Genomic DNA, 13,689 nt, shown 5'->3' with positions numbered 1-13,689 from the left:
TACATTTATTATCGATTTTGTTGTATCTTTGTTAACTTAATTTATGATTATAATATAAGAATAAAAGGAATAGATTAGATTAGATTTAGTGTGAAAAATTTATTAAAGTTTTTGATGATTTTTGTGGGGAAAGTTTTTACAAATCACGAATTTTATTTGCTTTTTAACATGTGTTGTTTGTAGTAATTAAATGTAATTGCAATAAGAAATAACAATATTGAATGTAAATGGTTGTGTTCAGTCGCAATTGATTTATTTCAGTTTAAAGTGTACGAATATGAATTGTGCTGGAGGGTGGTAGAAGAGGAGTATCGATTTTATGTAGGCGGAGTGGAGCGCAATCTCGCCCGGACGAGGAAATCTTATCAGTACGTACTCTGGTTAGTTGCAGCAAAATATATATATATAGAGAGAGAAACATATGTAAGGAGATCTGTCGTGGTCATATCGTGTATCATGAGGTTTTGGTTGTTGTTGTTGTTGCTCCAGTTTGTTGATCGTGCCTGAAGAAAAGAAGAAAGTGAAGAAGGAACCATGAAGTGCATTCTGGTGTTCAATCACCTCAACGACATCATATACACCAAGTACAACAAGAAGTTTGCGGTGCACATCAACGAGTTCGCCAAATCGCAGAAGCTGCTCACGCAGGAGGTACGAGTTTTCTTTTCTATTTACGTAAACATTGTTCAATTTGTTGAGATCATACGTATGCAACCACACTTCCAGGAGATCAACTCGAAATTGACCACAGCCATCATCGTGCAGATCTTCTCGCCCATCGTCACCTCGCAGAGGATAATGAGCTGCCAATTCGGCAACTCGTACACCTCGATCCAATGTCAGGATGGAATCAACATGACTTTCGAAGAGGTTTGAAGTCTTGACCAATTTAAAACTTTGATTATTTGTTGTTTTTTAAATTTCAGTACATGGGCTTTCTGTTCGTGTGCATCGGACTGGACGATGTTAATACCATGAAGCGTTTCTTGAACACCTGCGTTACCATGGTGAGGTATCTGTGCGGTCCGGATGTGATGCTGTAAGTGAGCGGAAGCGACGAGGTTCGTTGCAATTTGAATTTGAATTCGTCTTCGCTTTCAGGTTGAAGAGCAACACGCAACTTGCGGCTCTCGTGACCGGTCTTCTAGATAGCTGGTCGCAGATGCAGAACTACGATCAGGCTATGTTCGTGGAGGCCGTGGAGCAGCTGATGGTCAACTCGGATCTGACTTGCGTCGCGATACAAGCCATCCAGGAGGCAGTGGATAAGCTGCAGGCCGTCTCCGATGGGAACCGCATCCACGGTCTGGTTCTGGTGGAAAACAAGTTCCTCTCCTTGTACTCGACGTGAGCTTTCGAACGCACTAACAAAAACCAATTCGGCAGACAATTTATGTTTCGTGGATTCCAGACAAAACGCAAAGGAACTCTCAGCGACGGACATCCTCTTCCTGACCGTACTGAACGAATGCACCAACAAGCTGAAGGTGATCCAGGACGTCGAATCGGACAGCGAGGAGGAATTCTACAGTCCATCGTCGAGTCCCGTCCACAACTCGCTTGCCACCAATCTGAACGAGATATTCCAACCGGAGATCAACGGAATCTCCAGCTATCAGATACTACTCTCCGGTCCGGATTATCAGACCAGATGCATTCCGCACGCCATCCACATCAAAGAACTATCGCCGGGGCTGAGTCTCGTCATCCTGATGGAAGTCGGCAATCCGCTCGTCTCCTCCAGCCTCTACAACACCTTCACCAACATACACACGATACAGACCGTGCAGATGCAGAGCGACGAGGACACTTTGCGACCGGTATTCGATAACCTGGACAATTCCATTAAGAAGCTCTGCGACGCACTGAAGAAGACGAAGCACGGTGGAATCGAGTTCGCCTACAAGCAGTTGACGAAGCAGTGGGAGTTCATGAAGAAGAAGTACTTGGAATTCATGAAGGCGCATTCGGCGGAAGCGCTCTTGCGCGCCGAATCATCGACTCCCGGTTTGCTGGATACTCTCAAAGAGATCCTGAGCCTCACCTGCTTCGATCAAACTGTGCTCAAGTCCAGCCAGAGACACATCAACGTGATCGCCGAGGGAGTCGCAGAGAAGTTCTTGAGTTACAACGATTTCCTCAAGGTCAAGGCGTTGCGCAACTTCCCGCTTGGATCATATCCTTTTTTCAAACTTATTATTATTATTAATCTTTTATTATTTTGGTTTTTTTATTTCTCTGTCCTTAATGGATGAATACTAGACATTCCCTAACCATCAATAAGTATCTCGAAGAGTTTCCAGGATTGGTGCATTTCCTGTACATCGATCGCAGCAACCATCGAGTTACCGCTCCAACTTTGGACTTTAACTCTGAACAAACTAACACTCTCACCAAGAAGAAAGTAAGTAAGATCTCTTGTAAAACTTGGGCAAATTGCTAAATACCTTTTTCTTTGACGTTCAGATCTGGTCGATGATAAACTTTTCGCGGAGTCATCTGCAGGAGGGACATCTTTCGCTGATGTGGAAAGACACGACGTTCAATTACGCCTACTTCCTATGGTTTGAGGATATGGCCGGATCACCGGTCAAGCCGACGATATTCCCGACGAACGCCTCCAAGGTTTTACCTCAGCCCGGCATCCTTTGCGGCGATTTCTACCAGTAAGTTATTTATTACACGCAACGCAATCAAATAAACGCACCCGCGACTTTCAAGGAAGCTGAAGGAAGCCTGTTTCCCGAAGATTTCCCCGGCGAAGATCAGATGTTACGAGCTGTTCTGTATACACCTGGGATTGGCGACTGCATCTTGCGTCTTGGAACACACCAGACGTTTGGCCGCTACAATCTGGGAGTTGAAGGGTCACCCCAACAATCCCATGGACCTGCTCTGAAGAAAAAAAGATGAGCAAAACGAAATAATTATCTCTTCTTCGATGCGTTATTTATTCTTTATTTATTATACAACACTCTTGTTATATATTAATATTATAACACATATCCTTAATAACTTTACTTAATAAAAAGACAAATTGTCTTGGAAATAACAGAGTTTATAGTGGAGATGAAATCGAGTCCACGTGAAGACGAAACGAAACAATCGATAAAATAAAAATCATATAAATTTAATTAACAAAGAAATGTGTTCAGTAAAGATGAGTAAACAACATCCTACAACGTCCTCGAAATAAAAGATACAAAAAAAAAAACAATAATATAAATAAAGCGTTAAACAATTGTTATTAGAAGAAAGCAGTGATTGCATTCAATTGCAAAATAAGATTGAACCTTTGGTATACACCTAACAAATATGTAACGGCGTGTGTTAAGTTTTGTTGCCCTGTAAAGCTTTCGCGTAATTCGGCACAGATGTGTTGTTATTCTTCAAAACACAGCTGAAGTCGCTCTTCGAAGAGCTCGCATTCGTTTCAGTCACTTGATTCACCAGAATATCAAACACATCGACAAGTTCCTCATCCTCACTGTCCATCATCTCCTTGTTTCTCAATTCCCTCACCTCCTCCTCCAGCTGGAACATCACCCTTTCAGCCTCGCCGAGCTTCTCGATCACCTTACTTATGTGATCGTCCAAATTCTTCTCCAGCTTGTTAACAACGGAATAACCCAAACTCGTATCTGCGTCAATATTATCGACGATCCCTTTGAACGTTGCCGAGCAGTCTTCGGGGCTCTTGTAGAAATCGTTGGGATCTTTCAAATTGATTATGTGCATGGGCATAGTCTGGAAGTTCTGATTGGCGTACCTGATGAACGTCTGCGAGTACAGGTAAATGCAGTTGGGTTTAATTTCTGTGGTCAACAGAAAACAGGTGAACTGATCGGTGGCTTTGGGCATGAACAGTTTCGCCAGTTGCTTGAACACGATCTTCTCTCTGAGCGTGAGTTTGAAGGATGTGGTGTGCTTGAACTTGAACCAGGACACGACTCTGGGCATCTGATCACCGACGAACTCCTTGATCTTGTCCCTGTTCACATTGCCAGAGTTGTCGTAGAAGTATGCGAGGTTGGGCAGTGGCAGTATCGAGTTGATCTTCACTATCCTCTCAATGTTAACAACCTCCTGGTCGTTATCGGTGATGGTACGTTTCTCCTTGGTGATGACATCGCCAAGCAGGAATCCCTCCTGTAAGTAAGAATGTAAGTGTCATCCTGGCTTTAGGGTTATGTTGTTTGCTACTTACTTGATCGTACTTACTTCGCACGTTCTCGTACAGCAGCAAGGAGAATGCAGTTCCAGATATATTCACGCAAATACTTTCGCCCATCTTTACACCTATTTAACAATTATCTGCACATTCACAAACTATACCTTCTGTTTATTGCATTTCTTCTCTTTCTCTTCTATTATCATCATCATCATGATCCAAAATAAATTAGTTTACCAACAATACACCACCACCACGGTTCTCAGGTTGTACAACGCAAAGACAAAAAAAATATTTTTCAAATTAATGAAGAAAAGTTTCTTATAGGATTACGTTATATTCCAATTAGCATAGATTGAGTGCAGACTACAATTTAATAGTCTATTACGCATTTATTATTTTGATATTTTAGCTGTAAATAGTTAATAACTAAATAAATAAAATCAAGAGGCGCTTGACCAAACACCAATGACGAGAATAACAAATCAACTAATACGAATCTAGTTAGGAAATATTTTCCAAGTTTTCTGGAGATTCCTTCGGATCAGAAATGTCTCCACTGACGGGCGATAAGGGCCTAATAGGAACGTTACATTGCAGGCTAACTGGTGGCAGATCGGAGCAGTTCGAAGTACTCGCGCCTACAATAAAATATTATACAATAGTTGGCTGTTGTTGATATTGTTTTTAGATTGGTAACAAACTGTCTGAACAATTGTTTTTTAAAGTTTTTTAAATGTAGGTAAGTTTATTGTTAGTTATGTATCCTAAATAAATGATTATTTATTTACCTTCATCAGCGGCAATTTTCGGGACGCATCTGTTCCTGGAAATCATCCTCTTCGCGTCCAACTTGATGACCTGCGGTTTACCAGCGCACGAGACGTTCTGGCAGTAGGGAGTGTTGCACATGTACGGACTGTAGCGTTGATGCTTAGGATAGCCTTGAAAGAGATTCCTCCTGTTCTGGTAAAGCTCTTTGCATTTCTTTGCGTAGAGCAGTTTGTCCACGGCGATGAAGAAGTCGTTCTTGCAGAGGGTCATGACGGTGTGAAGGGTGGCCGGATGGACGTTGGGGAAGAGCTGCATGAGTCGGACGAAGTGGAAGAACTGGCTGGACGAGTGTCGGATGTAACTTCTGTTGTCCGGCGGTGCACCAGATGCGTTCGTCTCCTTGAATGCGGTTATATAGCGGTTATCGAAACGGATCTCGCGGTACGTCTCAAGCTTTATATTTACTTGGTTCTCGTTTATGCTTTTCAGTTTCTCACCTTCCTCCTTCACATCATCCATCTGGACGGTTTCGTCCTCTTTGATGCTGGAGGACTCTTCGCATTCTAGTTGCTTGCTGGTGGACGTTACCGATTGCAGTGGAGCGGTGGACGTCCACGGACTCTCCGCAGGATGATTCAGGACCTTGATCTTTTTCAGCGTCTCCATTCGCGCAGTTTGTTGATTATTGTTACTAGGAAGGCATATTTTGTTATTGTTGATTTTCATTGAGAGACAACACCTTGATTATCACAACAAGTTAAATAACTTGAATCGTTAAACAGTAACTGCATAAATCAGTAGTGTATAAGCTATAGATCGTCTTAAAATAAGGTTTGTATAATAACAAAAATATTTTTATTTAACAAAGTTAGTATTAGTATTACATGAAGCGTGGAAGCTGACAATCGGCCATCTTCAATGAGACGTAGGCATTATACTGTTTCACCCTGAGTTTGCTCCAAATAACGTAATTATTCAGTGCAACGATTTGGGCGCAACCTAAGGCGGCACTCTCCGGATAGATGACGGTGCTGCAGCCGAGACCCGAGGGAACGTTCAGACTGGACCAGATGTCCATGCCGACGTTCTCGGTGTTAACAGGTGGACAATTGATGACCGGACAGCTGGAGTTTCCGCTGATCACCGGTCCAAGACCGTTCGACCTTCCGGCGACCGCGATGAAGATGATCTTCATCGGCAGCGACTCGTAGTGGCGGATGATCTTCAGGGTGTCCTTCGTACCCTTGTGTGCAGACGTGACCCTAATCTCGACGTTCAGACCCAACTCGGCGCAGTGCTTCGAGATCTTCTTGCAGTGCTCCATGTCGGAGGGGCTACCCATGAGGATGGCCACCAGGTAATCGTTGGCGGGAGTCAGATGGTCCAGCTGTTCGGCCACCCATTCGAAGTTCCTCTTCACCGTGTCCAGATCGGAGTCGGTGACGGTAGCCAAGTTGCGGTACACCTGTTTATCCACCATCAGCCTCTTGTCGCCGGACGGCCACAGCCTCCAAGAGTCAGAGTCGATGATATCTGCGAGAAGGATGTTACCGTTCTCGTCAACTCCAAACTCGATCTTCATATCGATGAGGGCGCAGTTGCGATGAGCCCAAGCCTTCTCCAGGACTTCGAAAACGAGGATACTCATGGTCTGCATAATCTCCACTTCAGCAGGTCCTGAAAAACAGTTTATCCCTTTATTAGTTTCAAACTTTAAATTGAATCTCTGTTTTAGGATAGAACAATTTTAATCGATAATAATCATGGGCTATCCAAAAAGGTATGCATACTAATATTTTATAGAGAATGAGAAATTAATTGAAAAATGGGACGTTAAGAAAAAGTAGGACATCCTCTTGCGGTGCGTCGTTTTGTAACATCTGAATTACAACACAGCATCGTTGTGTTATGTTTCGTTACCGATAAGGCGTCCGTTGAACTTGAACCCTGCTGCAATGATCTGCTCTTCAGACCATTGAGGGTCGTGGTTGGCGTCATCCTTGAAGAAAGTCTCGTGCTTCGGCGGTGAGAATCGGTAGCCTTCGGCAACACCCGGATGGCGCTTCAAGAAAGAACCTGTTGCCAGACGACGGGTCACCCACTCGATCGGGATCATCTCGCATTTCTTCGCAAGGAACGCATTTTCAGAGGCGATCTTCACGAAAGCCGTCTTCATACCTTCAAAAAACATACATTCATCATGAATCGATTTCTTTGTAGCTAGCATGTGGGATGATTTCGGTGGAATGTAAAGCAACGCACAGGGTTTATCTGTTGTTTATGTTTTACTAGGCAGATAACGTGTGTGTGTGCGTAATCTTTCGCTGCTTAAGATGGGTGTGTTATGACGACGTTTCAATCAATCAATCAATGCCGCTGCGAATCTTACCCACGGAATTGAGGATTTCGAAGACTTTGGCGTTGGTTTTATTGGAAATGGCAGCTTTGCCGGTCAAGCTGTGCGACTTTACGCCATCTCCAGCTGTGATCCTGTCCTTGCTGAGGAGGATGCAATGTCCCGGCACCGAAGGAACGTCGTATACCTGCTTGGTCTTCCCTTCGATGAGGACCTTTCCCAACTTGTAACCGCCGACTGAAAGCAAGAGCGACGGTGTTCAAAACCAAACGCGTTCATCACGTTTACAAACAGAAATCCTGTTACCTTCTGTAACCGTGCTGCTGCTGCTGGCCATCCTGCTATCAAAACCCTTTTGGGAATCTTTTTGGAACTGAAACAGCGGCGGAACCAGGACCGGCTTTTATAACCTTCGTTCGCGAGATCGCCTCCTTTCGCGCACGCGTGCCTTCCTTAAACACAACTTTCCAAGAGATCGGCGAAAAAAAGGCTTATCAAAAATGTGTTGCGTGTCCACTGTGATGGCGCAGTCATCGAATCTTAGTTTAAAGGCAGCACATATCGAGGCGCCACTACAGATTATTTAAATACAATAACATTTCTTTACATTTCCAGATAATTCTCCAGTTTATAAGGTAATCATTTATACATTTGTAATATATATACTATATGAATTGCAGCAGGGAAAGTACACAAAAAATGTGTTATGTAGTGGATTGTTTTGATTTAAGCTTCGACGACAATGCTGTAGAGGCGCCACATGAGTTTCCAGGGCACGCCACTTTATATGTAGTTCCAGCGACTTTCCATCATCGACAATTGTTCACTGATCGCAAGAGACGCCAAATAGATGGAAAGTGCGTCCGTCTTCTTCGTCCCCGGTCCCGCTTCCTTCCAACAACGTCTTTACGCAAGAAGGGGAAACACGTGATTATTTAAATATCGCTGCCGAATCTTAAACTTATTAAGTCACATTTTCAGTGCGCTTAAGCGCTAAGCACTCTTCAACTTACTCTCAAGTTGAGTTCCTGTCGCTCTTCGCCTCTTCGTTTGCAGTTTAGGTAAGTTTTACACAAGCATTCATTTTAGAAACTATCGCTAATCGGTAATTATTTATTTTTTTTAATTCCTCGTCCTCGTCAAAATCTTCGAAACGAAGATTGTTGAAACCAAAATTGAAATTAAGTTATGCGTAACGGTACCACCTAAACAGATCACATGTATATTTTTCAATTTCTCAATCTCGTTATTTCCACGCTAATAAACTACACTGGACAAAGAATTTTAGAAGTCCAAGAACATGTAGTAACACATGTTATACACTAATTGTACCTATTATCACTATGTTATCATAACATTAAACAATTGAATTATAATCAATATAATTTATATAAAAAAAAATAATATTTTATATTTCTATACGATCTGTGGAAATATTGAAATTTCAATGATGATCAGCACTTTATGAAATATTTAAAGAAATTGCGGAACGAGGATACAAACACTAACGACGATTTATTTTCTCGTTCCTCGAAGAATTATCAATTTGCCTCGATAAAAAAAAAGAAATAACACATTTCAACACTCATTTACGCATCAAAACCGTATATTGTAAAAGGAAATTTGTCACTAATATAATCTTGCGCTCTCGATTCGATAACATCTCTGACCTTCGAGGAATATCATCCGAATACTAACAATAAACCCAAAAAATGAGAAAAATAAAGTGGAAAACTGCATTGATGAAATATGGATTGAGAAAAAGGAAAAAGAAGAAATAGATCAGTTCGCAGGGGTTATCGATGCAATGCAATATGTACAATTTGCACGCGTATCTAATACAAAGTGGAATGTATGAGCGTTCCGAGGAAAAGTTCCTGATTGTGATTATATTGTGTATTGTTGTTTTTTTTTTTTTGCAGGATTTCTTTCTGGAATGGAGCGGTTCGAGCTGAAGGGCAAACGGCTGGGCAGAGGTGCCGTGGAGTCGGGGCTTACACACGAGTGCGGAGTGTTTGGGGCCATCGGCACCGGAGATTGGCCCACCGAGCTGGACATCTCGCAGATCATCTGCTGGGGTCTGGTCGCACTCCAACACAGGTAACTGTAACATTCAATTCGACAATAATGTTTATACATTGAACTATTTTTTGGCAGCGCAAATATGAAATTGCTGACTCTCTTTACCATTACATCTGAACTTGATCAAATTTAATTACGTTGAACTCTAAATGTATACTTGACAAAAAAAAATGAAATAGCAGAGCTATAGAGAATTGTTATTTATGTTTATTTGATAGTGTTTAGGTCGGCACAATTAGCGCTGCCGCGAAGTACACGCATTTTGCTATCGCGATGTGTTTAATATTTTAAACAGCTTAGCAAATAAATTTATTACTGAAAGGAGAAAAAAACGAAATAAATAAAGATAAATGTTGTGCAGGGGCCAGGAATCAGCGGGGATCGTGACGAGCGAGGGCAACTGCGCCAAGTCCTACCACGTGCACAAAGGCATGGGAATGGTCAGCAACATATTCAACGATGAAGTCATGAAGAAGCTGAAGGGTAATCTGGGCATCGGCCACACCAGATACTCGACGTCGGCTGCATCCGAAACCGTCAACTGTCAGCCCTTCGTCGTTCACACCGCGCACGGAGCGATGGCCGTAGCTCACAACGGGGAACTGGTCAACTGCGACGATCTCAGGAAAATGGTACGTATTACAGAGAAGAATGTTTTCGGGAAGATTTTAAATCGATTCCGTTTGTTTAGGTTTTAGGTCGCGGCGTTGGTCTGTCCACGCATTCGGACAGCGAATTGATCACGCAAGCCCTGTGTCTGAATCCTCCGGAGGGCGAAAAGAACGGCCCCGACTGGCCGGCAAGGATCAGACACCTCATGGAGTTGGCACCGTTGAGTTACTCTTTGGTGGTCATGATCCGAGACAAGATCTACGCTGTGCGCGATCCATACGGCAATAGACCACTCTGTCTAGGCAAAATTATACCTGGAAACGAACGTTAGCATACTAAATTAGATTGACAATCTAATAGTCTAAATTTCAAAAACGAATTTCAGGTTTGGACGGAGATTGCGATGATAGCAGGAGCGCGGACGGTTGGGTGGTGTCTTCAGAGTCCTGCGGTTTTCTTTCCATCGGTGCGCAATACGTGAGAGAGGTATATCCCGGGGAGATCATCGAGATGACGCGCGACGGTATCAGATCGATAGACATCATCGATAGGCCTCAGGACAAATCGCAAGCGTTCTGCATCTTCGAGTACGTGTACTTTGCAAGACCGGACAGCATCTTCGAGGGTCAAATGGTGTACAATGTGCGGATGCAGTGCGGCAAGCAGCTCGGTATTGAGCATCCGGTTGATGCAGATATTGTTAGCAGCGTGCCGGAATCCGGGACTGCGGCAGCGCACGGCTTCTCCAGACAGGTATGCTATTGATATTGCCTAAGGTTTGATTAGTATTAGATTAGTATTGATTACGCGTATATTCCAGACGGGAATTTCTTTCGCCGAAGTCCTCTGCAAAAATAGATACGTAGGGCGCTCCTTCATCCAGCCCAGCAACAGACTCAGACGATTAGCGGTCAACAAGAAATTCGGTGAGTTTCGAAATGCTCGTTAAGAGTTATTCAGTTAATAATAAGTGCGTTCGTAGGTGCGCTTTCGGGTAATGTTAAAGGGAAGAAGATCATTTTGATTGACGACTCGATAGTGCGTGGAAACACGATCGGTCCCATCATCAAGTTGCTGAGGAACGCTGGCGCTAAAGAGGTGCACATTAGGATAGCAAGTCCGCCGCTGATGTACCCATGCTACATGGGCATAAATATACCGACGAGGGAGGAGCTGATCGCGAACAGAATGAACACGGAGGAACTGGCCAAGCACGTAGGTGCCGACTCTTTAGAGTATTTGAGCGTGGATGGGCTGGTAAAGGCTGTACGCTCGGACATAGTGAGCAAGAGTCCGACGAAGGTGGGCCACTGCACGGCATGCCTCACCGGCGAGTACCCGAACGGCGTTCCCACCCAGATGGATTGGTGAAACGAACAACAAATTGCCGAATCTCCTTTTTATTATATATATACATAGTTTACAACAGTGACCCATCCCGTTCTCGTTTTTACAACAATTATACAACAACATCCCGCCTCTCGTCTGAAACTATCACGAGGAGGACGCGGCCTCTACATCCTTCAACGTCTTCGGACAATTCGCGGTCAGCACCACCGGTCCATCCTCCGTCACCAGAACGTCGTCTTCGATCCTCAACCCCAACCCTTTGAATTCCTTCGGAGCCTCGTGCTTGTAATTCACGTAAATACCTGCAATCATTCCATCAATTTTAATTAAGTATATAAATTGTAAAGAAAAACTCAATTAAAGATATTTACTACTTCTTGTAAACATCCAACATCTGAGAACAATTACCTGGTTCGATTGTGATGATCATTCCTGGCTGCAGAGGGATATCTCTTGATACGGAGCCGGTGTCGTGGACGTCCATCCCCAGGTAATGGGAGACGTGGTGCGGGCAAAAATCGTACGCGTTTCGCATCTTCGTGTTCATGTCACTCTTGGAGTCGATCAATCCGATATCGCCGAGTCTGATGGCCAGCAGCTGGCACATCAATTGGTACAGCTGATTCAGTGTCGGTCGCTTCTTCATGGCATCGATCAACTGCGTCTGCACGTCCAACAGGGCTTCGTAAGCAGCAGCCTGTACGTTATTAAATTGTCCATTCACCGGCCAAGTCCTGGTTATGTCGCTGCTATAACCATGATATTCGCAACCTGAAAAAGATATAAATTAATTGGTTGTAAAGAGCACGCAACCAATTCATATGGTAATTACCAGCGTCCATTAGGACCATATCGCCGTCCCTCACCATCTGGTTGTTGTTGATGTAATGGATTATGGTGGCTCTATCTCCACCTGCGACAACCGGCGGATAAGCCAACATTTCTGCGCCCATCTTCCGACATTCGTAATCCACAGTTGCAAAGATTTCGTGTTCATTTACACCTGCAATCGAACGATGTACGCATTAACGTAACATATAGTAAATTCAAAAGTGTCACACAACTATGATACCTGGTCTGGAAAAGTGCATAGTCTTGCGGATGGCTTCAGAAGCGATCTCGCAGGATCGCTGCATCAGTTTAATCTCCGCCGGCGATTTGATCACCCTCAGATTGTGTATGCACGACGTCGGATTGTCCCAGACTTTGCTGAAGACCTTCTTGAAGTACTCCTGCAGAATGGTGTCGACTTCGGGCAGCGGCGACTCCTTAAAATTGTACCTAATAAATAGTTTATAGTCGCGCTATGCTCGTATCCAAGAAGACTTTACCATAACAACGAAGACGACGTCGGTTGCGCGCAGCATTGCATGAAAGAGGACAGCTCCTTCATGGGCAAAGACTGATCGACCCCGAACAGACGCACCGCATTCTCCGGCCCCGTGCGTGGACCGTCCCATATCTCCGAATGTTGATCCTTTTCCCTCAGGAAGAGCGTGCTCTGATGTTGTCCAGGCGACGTGGACGCCGTTATCACAAGGCAGCTATCCGGCTCCATGCAACCAGTCAAATACAGGAAGTCGCTGTGTTGCCTAAACACGTACGGGATCTTCTCCGACATGTACTTTTTTGTCGCAGATGGTATAACAATCTGAAGAAGCAATTATTACATCAAGCAATCATTACATCAGCATAAAATGTTTGCATACTAACAACATGTCTATTCAATTCCGGATAACGTTTCCTTGTTTGAGAGGTTATCAAATCGATGAGCTTCTGCCTTCTCTCCTGCAGCTCCAATTTTGTGATCAGAGGGACCACCTCACCCTCATTAATCAAGTGCGGATGTGTCTCATTCGTAGGCTGTCCCATGTACTGCACCGCTCCATCCTTATCATTGACTTTTGCTGTTGTATTTGCAGCACTTATACTTTTCAATCGGAGGATTGCTGCAAAAGAAGATAAACTGAAATCTATAAACAATCAATATATGAAAAGACTTACACAACTGCTTGTTGTAGTTTCTTAAGAATCTTAAGGAAAACATTTTAACTTTCCAATTTAAAATTAGCTAGGTTAGAGAAGTGATTGCCACACAGAAGATTTACCACTGGCTCCCATCAAAACAGAATATTATTACACTGCCGTCAACGAGTGTTTAATCATTTTCAAATAAATAAAAAAAAATATATAATTTACAGAGAACTTGACATTACTCGGATTTGAAAAAAACGCTCGCAACAATTTTAGTATGTTTTCGTTTCGAAATTGGTTGCATTGCATAACATAAATATAGACTTTGGAAATTTATAAATGAAAAAAAAAGGAAATAGAAGAGAGTTTT

The 13,689-nt window shown here is 43.4% G+C and overlaps 6 protein-coding genes across 9 annotated transcripts; 2 read left to right on the top strand and 4 right to left on the bottom strand.

Moving 5' to 3' along the window:
- Positions 1-235: 235 nt before the first annotated feature.
- LOC108561419 (Hermansky-Pudlak syndrome 1 protein homolog) lies at positions 236-2,969 on the top strand. 4 transcript variants are annotated; one of them, XM_017919345.1, is made up of 9 exons: positions 236-368; positions 490-651; positions 727-870; positions 927-1,039; positions 1,102-1,347; positions 1,412-2,176; positions 2,260-2,404; positions 2,467-2,666; positions 2,722-2,969. In XM_017919345.1, the coding sequence occupies exons 2-9, from the start codon at positions 535-537 to the stop codon at positions 2,897-2,899; spliced, it is 1,908 nt and encodes a 635-aa protein (XP_017774834.1). In that variant the 5' UTR covers positions 236-368; positions 490-534; the 3' UTR covers positions 2,900-2,969. The 4 variants fall into 4 exon arrangements, with proteins under 4 accessions (XP_017774834.1, XP_017774833.1, XP_017774832.1 ...); XM_017919344.1 differs by having other exon boundaries at positions 236-380; XM_017919343.1 differs by having other exon boundaries at positions 237-423.
- A 9-nt stretch (positions 2,970-2,978) lies between these two features.
- LOC108561421 (BRISC complex subunit FAM175B-like) lies at positions 2,979-4,409 on the bottom strand. The gene is made up of 2 exons (XM_017919347.1): positions 4,208-4,409; positions 2,979-4,149 (listed from the first exon to the last, which is right to left on the bottom strand). Exons 1-2 carry the CDS (start codon positions 4,289-4,291, stop codon positions 3,331-3,333), a joined length of 903 nt encoding a protein of 300 aa, XP_017774836.1. The 5' UTR covers positions 4,292-4,409; the 3' UTR covers positions 2,979-3,330.
- Positions 4,410-4,675: 266 nt separating this feature from the next.
- On the bottom strand, positions 4,676-5,783 carry LOC108561405. The gene is made up of 3 exons (XM_017919320.1): positions 5,411-5,783; positions 4,963-5,344; positions 4,676-4,812 (listed from the first exon to the last, which is right to left on the bottom strand). The coding sequence occupies exons 1-3, from the start codon at positions 5,669-5,671 to the stop codon at positions 4,676-4,678; spliced, it is 780 nt and encodes a 259-aa protein (XP_017774809.1). The 5' UTR covers positions 5,672-5,783.
- LOC108561415 (multifunctional protein ADE2) lies at positions 5,776-7,722 on the bottom strand. Its single transcript, XM_017919335.1, has 4 exons — positions 7,608-7,722; positions 7,335-7,538; positions 6,866-7,123; positions 5,776-6,622 (listed from the first exon to the last, which is right to left on the bottom strand). The coding sequence occupies exons 1-4, from the start codon at positions 7,636-7,638 to the stop codon at positions 5,826-5,828; spliced, it is 1,290 nt and encodes a 429-aa protein (XP_017774824.1). The 5' UTR covers positions 7,639-7,722; the 3' UTR covers positions 5,776-5,825.
- A 139-nt stretch (positions 7,723-7,861) lies between these two features.
- LOC108561413 (amidophosphoribosyltransferase-like) lies at positions 7,862-11,384 on the top strand. The gene is made up of 8 exons (XM_017919333.1): positions 7,862-8,228; positions 8,283-8,362; positions 9,224-9,401; positions 9,745-10,015; positions 10,075-10,321; positions 10,381-10,748; positions 10,816-10,921; positions 10,978-11,384. The coding sequence occupies exons 3-8, from the start codon at positions 9,238-9,240 to the stop codon at positions 11,364-11,366; spliced, it is 1,545 nt and encodes a 514-aa protein (XP_017774822.1). The 5' UTR covers positions 7,862-8,228; positions 8,283-8,362; positions 9,224-9,237; the 3' UTR covers positions 11,367-11,384.
- On the bottom strand, positions 11,380-13,632 carry LOC108561414 (probable Xaa-Pro aminopeptidase 3). The gene is made up of 7 exons (XM_017919334.1): positions 13,350-13,632; positions 13,059-13,294; positions 12,677-12,996; positions 12,418-12,626; positions 12,178-12,348; positions 11,754-12,116; positions 11,380-11,647 (listed from the first exon to the last, which is right to left on the bottom strand). The coding sequence occupies exons 1-7, from the start codon at positions 13,390-13,392 to the stop codon at positions 11,490-11,492; spliced, it is 1,500 nt and encodes a 499-aa protein (XP_017774823.1). The 5' UTR covers positions 13,393-13,632; the 3' UTR covers positions 11,380-11,489.
- Between the last annotated feature and the right edge of the window lie 57 nt (positions 13,633-13,689).

The sequence above is a fragment of the Nicrophorus vespilloides genome, unplaced genomic scaffold (genome assembly GCF_001412225.1).
Source record: "Nicrophorus vespilloides isolate i.1.1-1 unplaced genomic scaffold, Nicve_v1.0, whole genome shotgun sequence".
In the NCBI taxonomy this organism is placed as follows: domain Eukaryota; kingdom Metazoa; phylum Arthropoda; class Insecta; order Coleoptera; family Silphidae; genus Nicrophorus; species Nicrophorus vespilloides.
The sequence above is the reverse complement of the archived record's forward strand: the minus strand, read 5'-3'. Positions and strand labels throughout refer to the sequence as shown.

What these genes read in the sequence shown, in the direction of transcription:
- LOC108561419 (XM_017919345.1), top strand. Translation starts at nt 535, where the DNA reads ATGAAGTGCATTCTGGTGTTCAATCACCTCAACGACATCATATACACC. An exon ending in CGCAACTTCCCGCTTGGATC is followed by an intron (nt 2,177 to 2,259) that starts ATATCCTTTTTT and finishes ATGGATGAATAC; the next exon opens with TAGACATTCCCTAACCATCA. An exon ending in CTTTGCGGCGATTTCTACCA is followed by an intron (nt 2,667 to 2,721) that starts GTAAGTTATTTA and finishes GCGACTTTCAAG; the next exon opens with GAAGCTGAAGGAAGCCTGTT.
- LOC108561413 (XM_017919333.1), top strand. Translation starts at nt 9,238, where the DNA reads ATGGAGCGGTTCGAGCTGAAGGGCAAACGGCTGGGCAGAGGTGCCGTG. An exon ending in CTGGTCGCACTCCAACACAG is followed by an intron (nt 9,402 to 9,744) that starts GTAACTGTAACA and finishes AATGTTGTGCAG; the next exon opens with GGGCCAGGAATCAGCGGGGA. An exon ending in AGCGGTCAACAAGAAATTCG is followed by an intron (nt 10,922 to 10,977) that starts GTGAGTTTCGAA and finishes GTGCGTTCGTAG; the next exon opens with GTGCGCTTTCGGGTAATGTT.
- LOC108561415 (XM_017919335.1), bottom strand. Translation starts at nt 7,638, where the DNA reads ATGGCCAGCAGCAGCAGCACGGTTACAGAAG. An exon ending in CGAAATCCTCAATTCCGTGG is followed by an intron (nt 7,124 to 7,334) that starts GTAAGATTCGCA and finishes TGTTTTTTGAAG; the next exon opens with GTATGAAGACGGCTTTCGTG. An exon ending in GTTCAACGGACGCCTTATCG is followed by an intron (nt 6,623 to 6,865) that starts GTAACGAAACAT and finishes ACTGTTTTTCAG; the next exon opens with GACCTGCTGAAGTGGAGATT.
- LOC108561414 (XM_017919334.1), bottom strand. Translation starts at nt 13,392, where the DNA reads ATGTTTTCCTTAAGATTCTTAAGAAACTACAACAAGCAGTTGT. An exon ending in CGGAATTGAATAGACATGTT is followed by an intron (nt 12,997 to 13,058) that starts GTTAGTATGCAA and finishes TTGCTTCTTCAG; the next exon opens with ATTGTTATACCATCTGCGAC. An exon ending in TATGGTCCTAATGGACGCTG is followed by an intron (nt 12,117 to 12,177) that starts GTAATTACCATA and finishes TATCTTTTTCAG; the next exon opens with GTTGCGAATATCATGGTTAT.
- LOC108561421 (XM_017919347.1), bottom strand. Translation starts at nt 4,291, where the DNA reads ATGGGCGAAAGTATTTGCGTGAATATATCTGGAACTGCATTCTCCTTG. An exon ending in TGCGAAGTAAGTACGATCAA is followed by an intron (nt 4,150 to 4,207) that starts GTAAGTAGCAAA and finishes TCTTACTTACAG; the next exon opens with GAGGGATTCCTGCTTGGCGA.
- LOC108561405 (XM_017919320.1), bottom strand. Translation starts at nt 5,671, where the DNA reads ATGAAAATCAACAATAACAAAATATGCCTTCCTAGTAACAATAATCAA. An exon ending in AAAGCATAAACGAGAACCAA is followed by an intron (nt 5,345 to 5,410) that starts GTAAATATAAAG and finishes ACCGCATTCAAG; the next exon opens with GAGACGAACGCATCTGGTGC. An exon ending in GAAAATTGCCGCTGATGAAG is followed by an intron (nt 4,813 to 4,962) that starts GTAAATAAATAA and finishes ATTTTATTGTAG; the next exon opens with GCGCGAGTACTTCGAACTGC.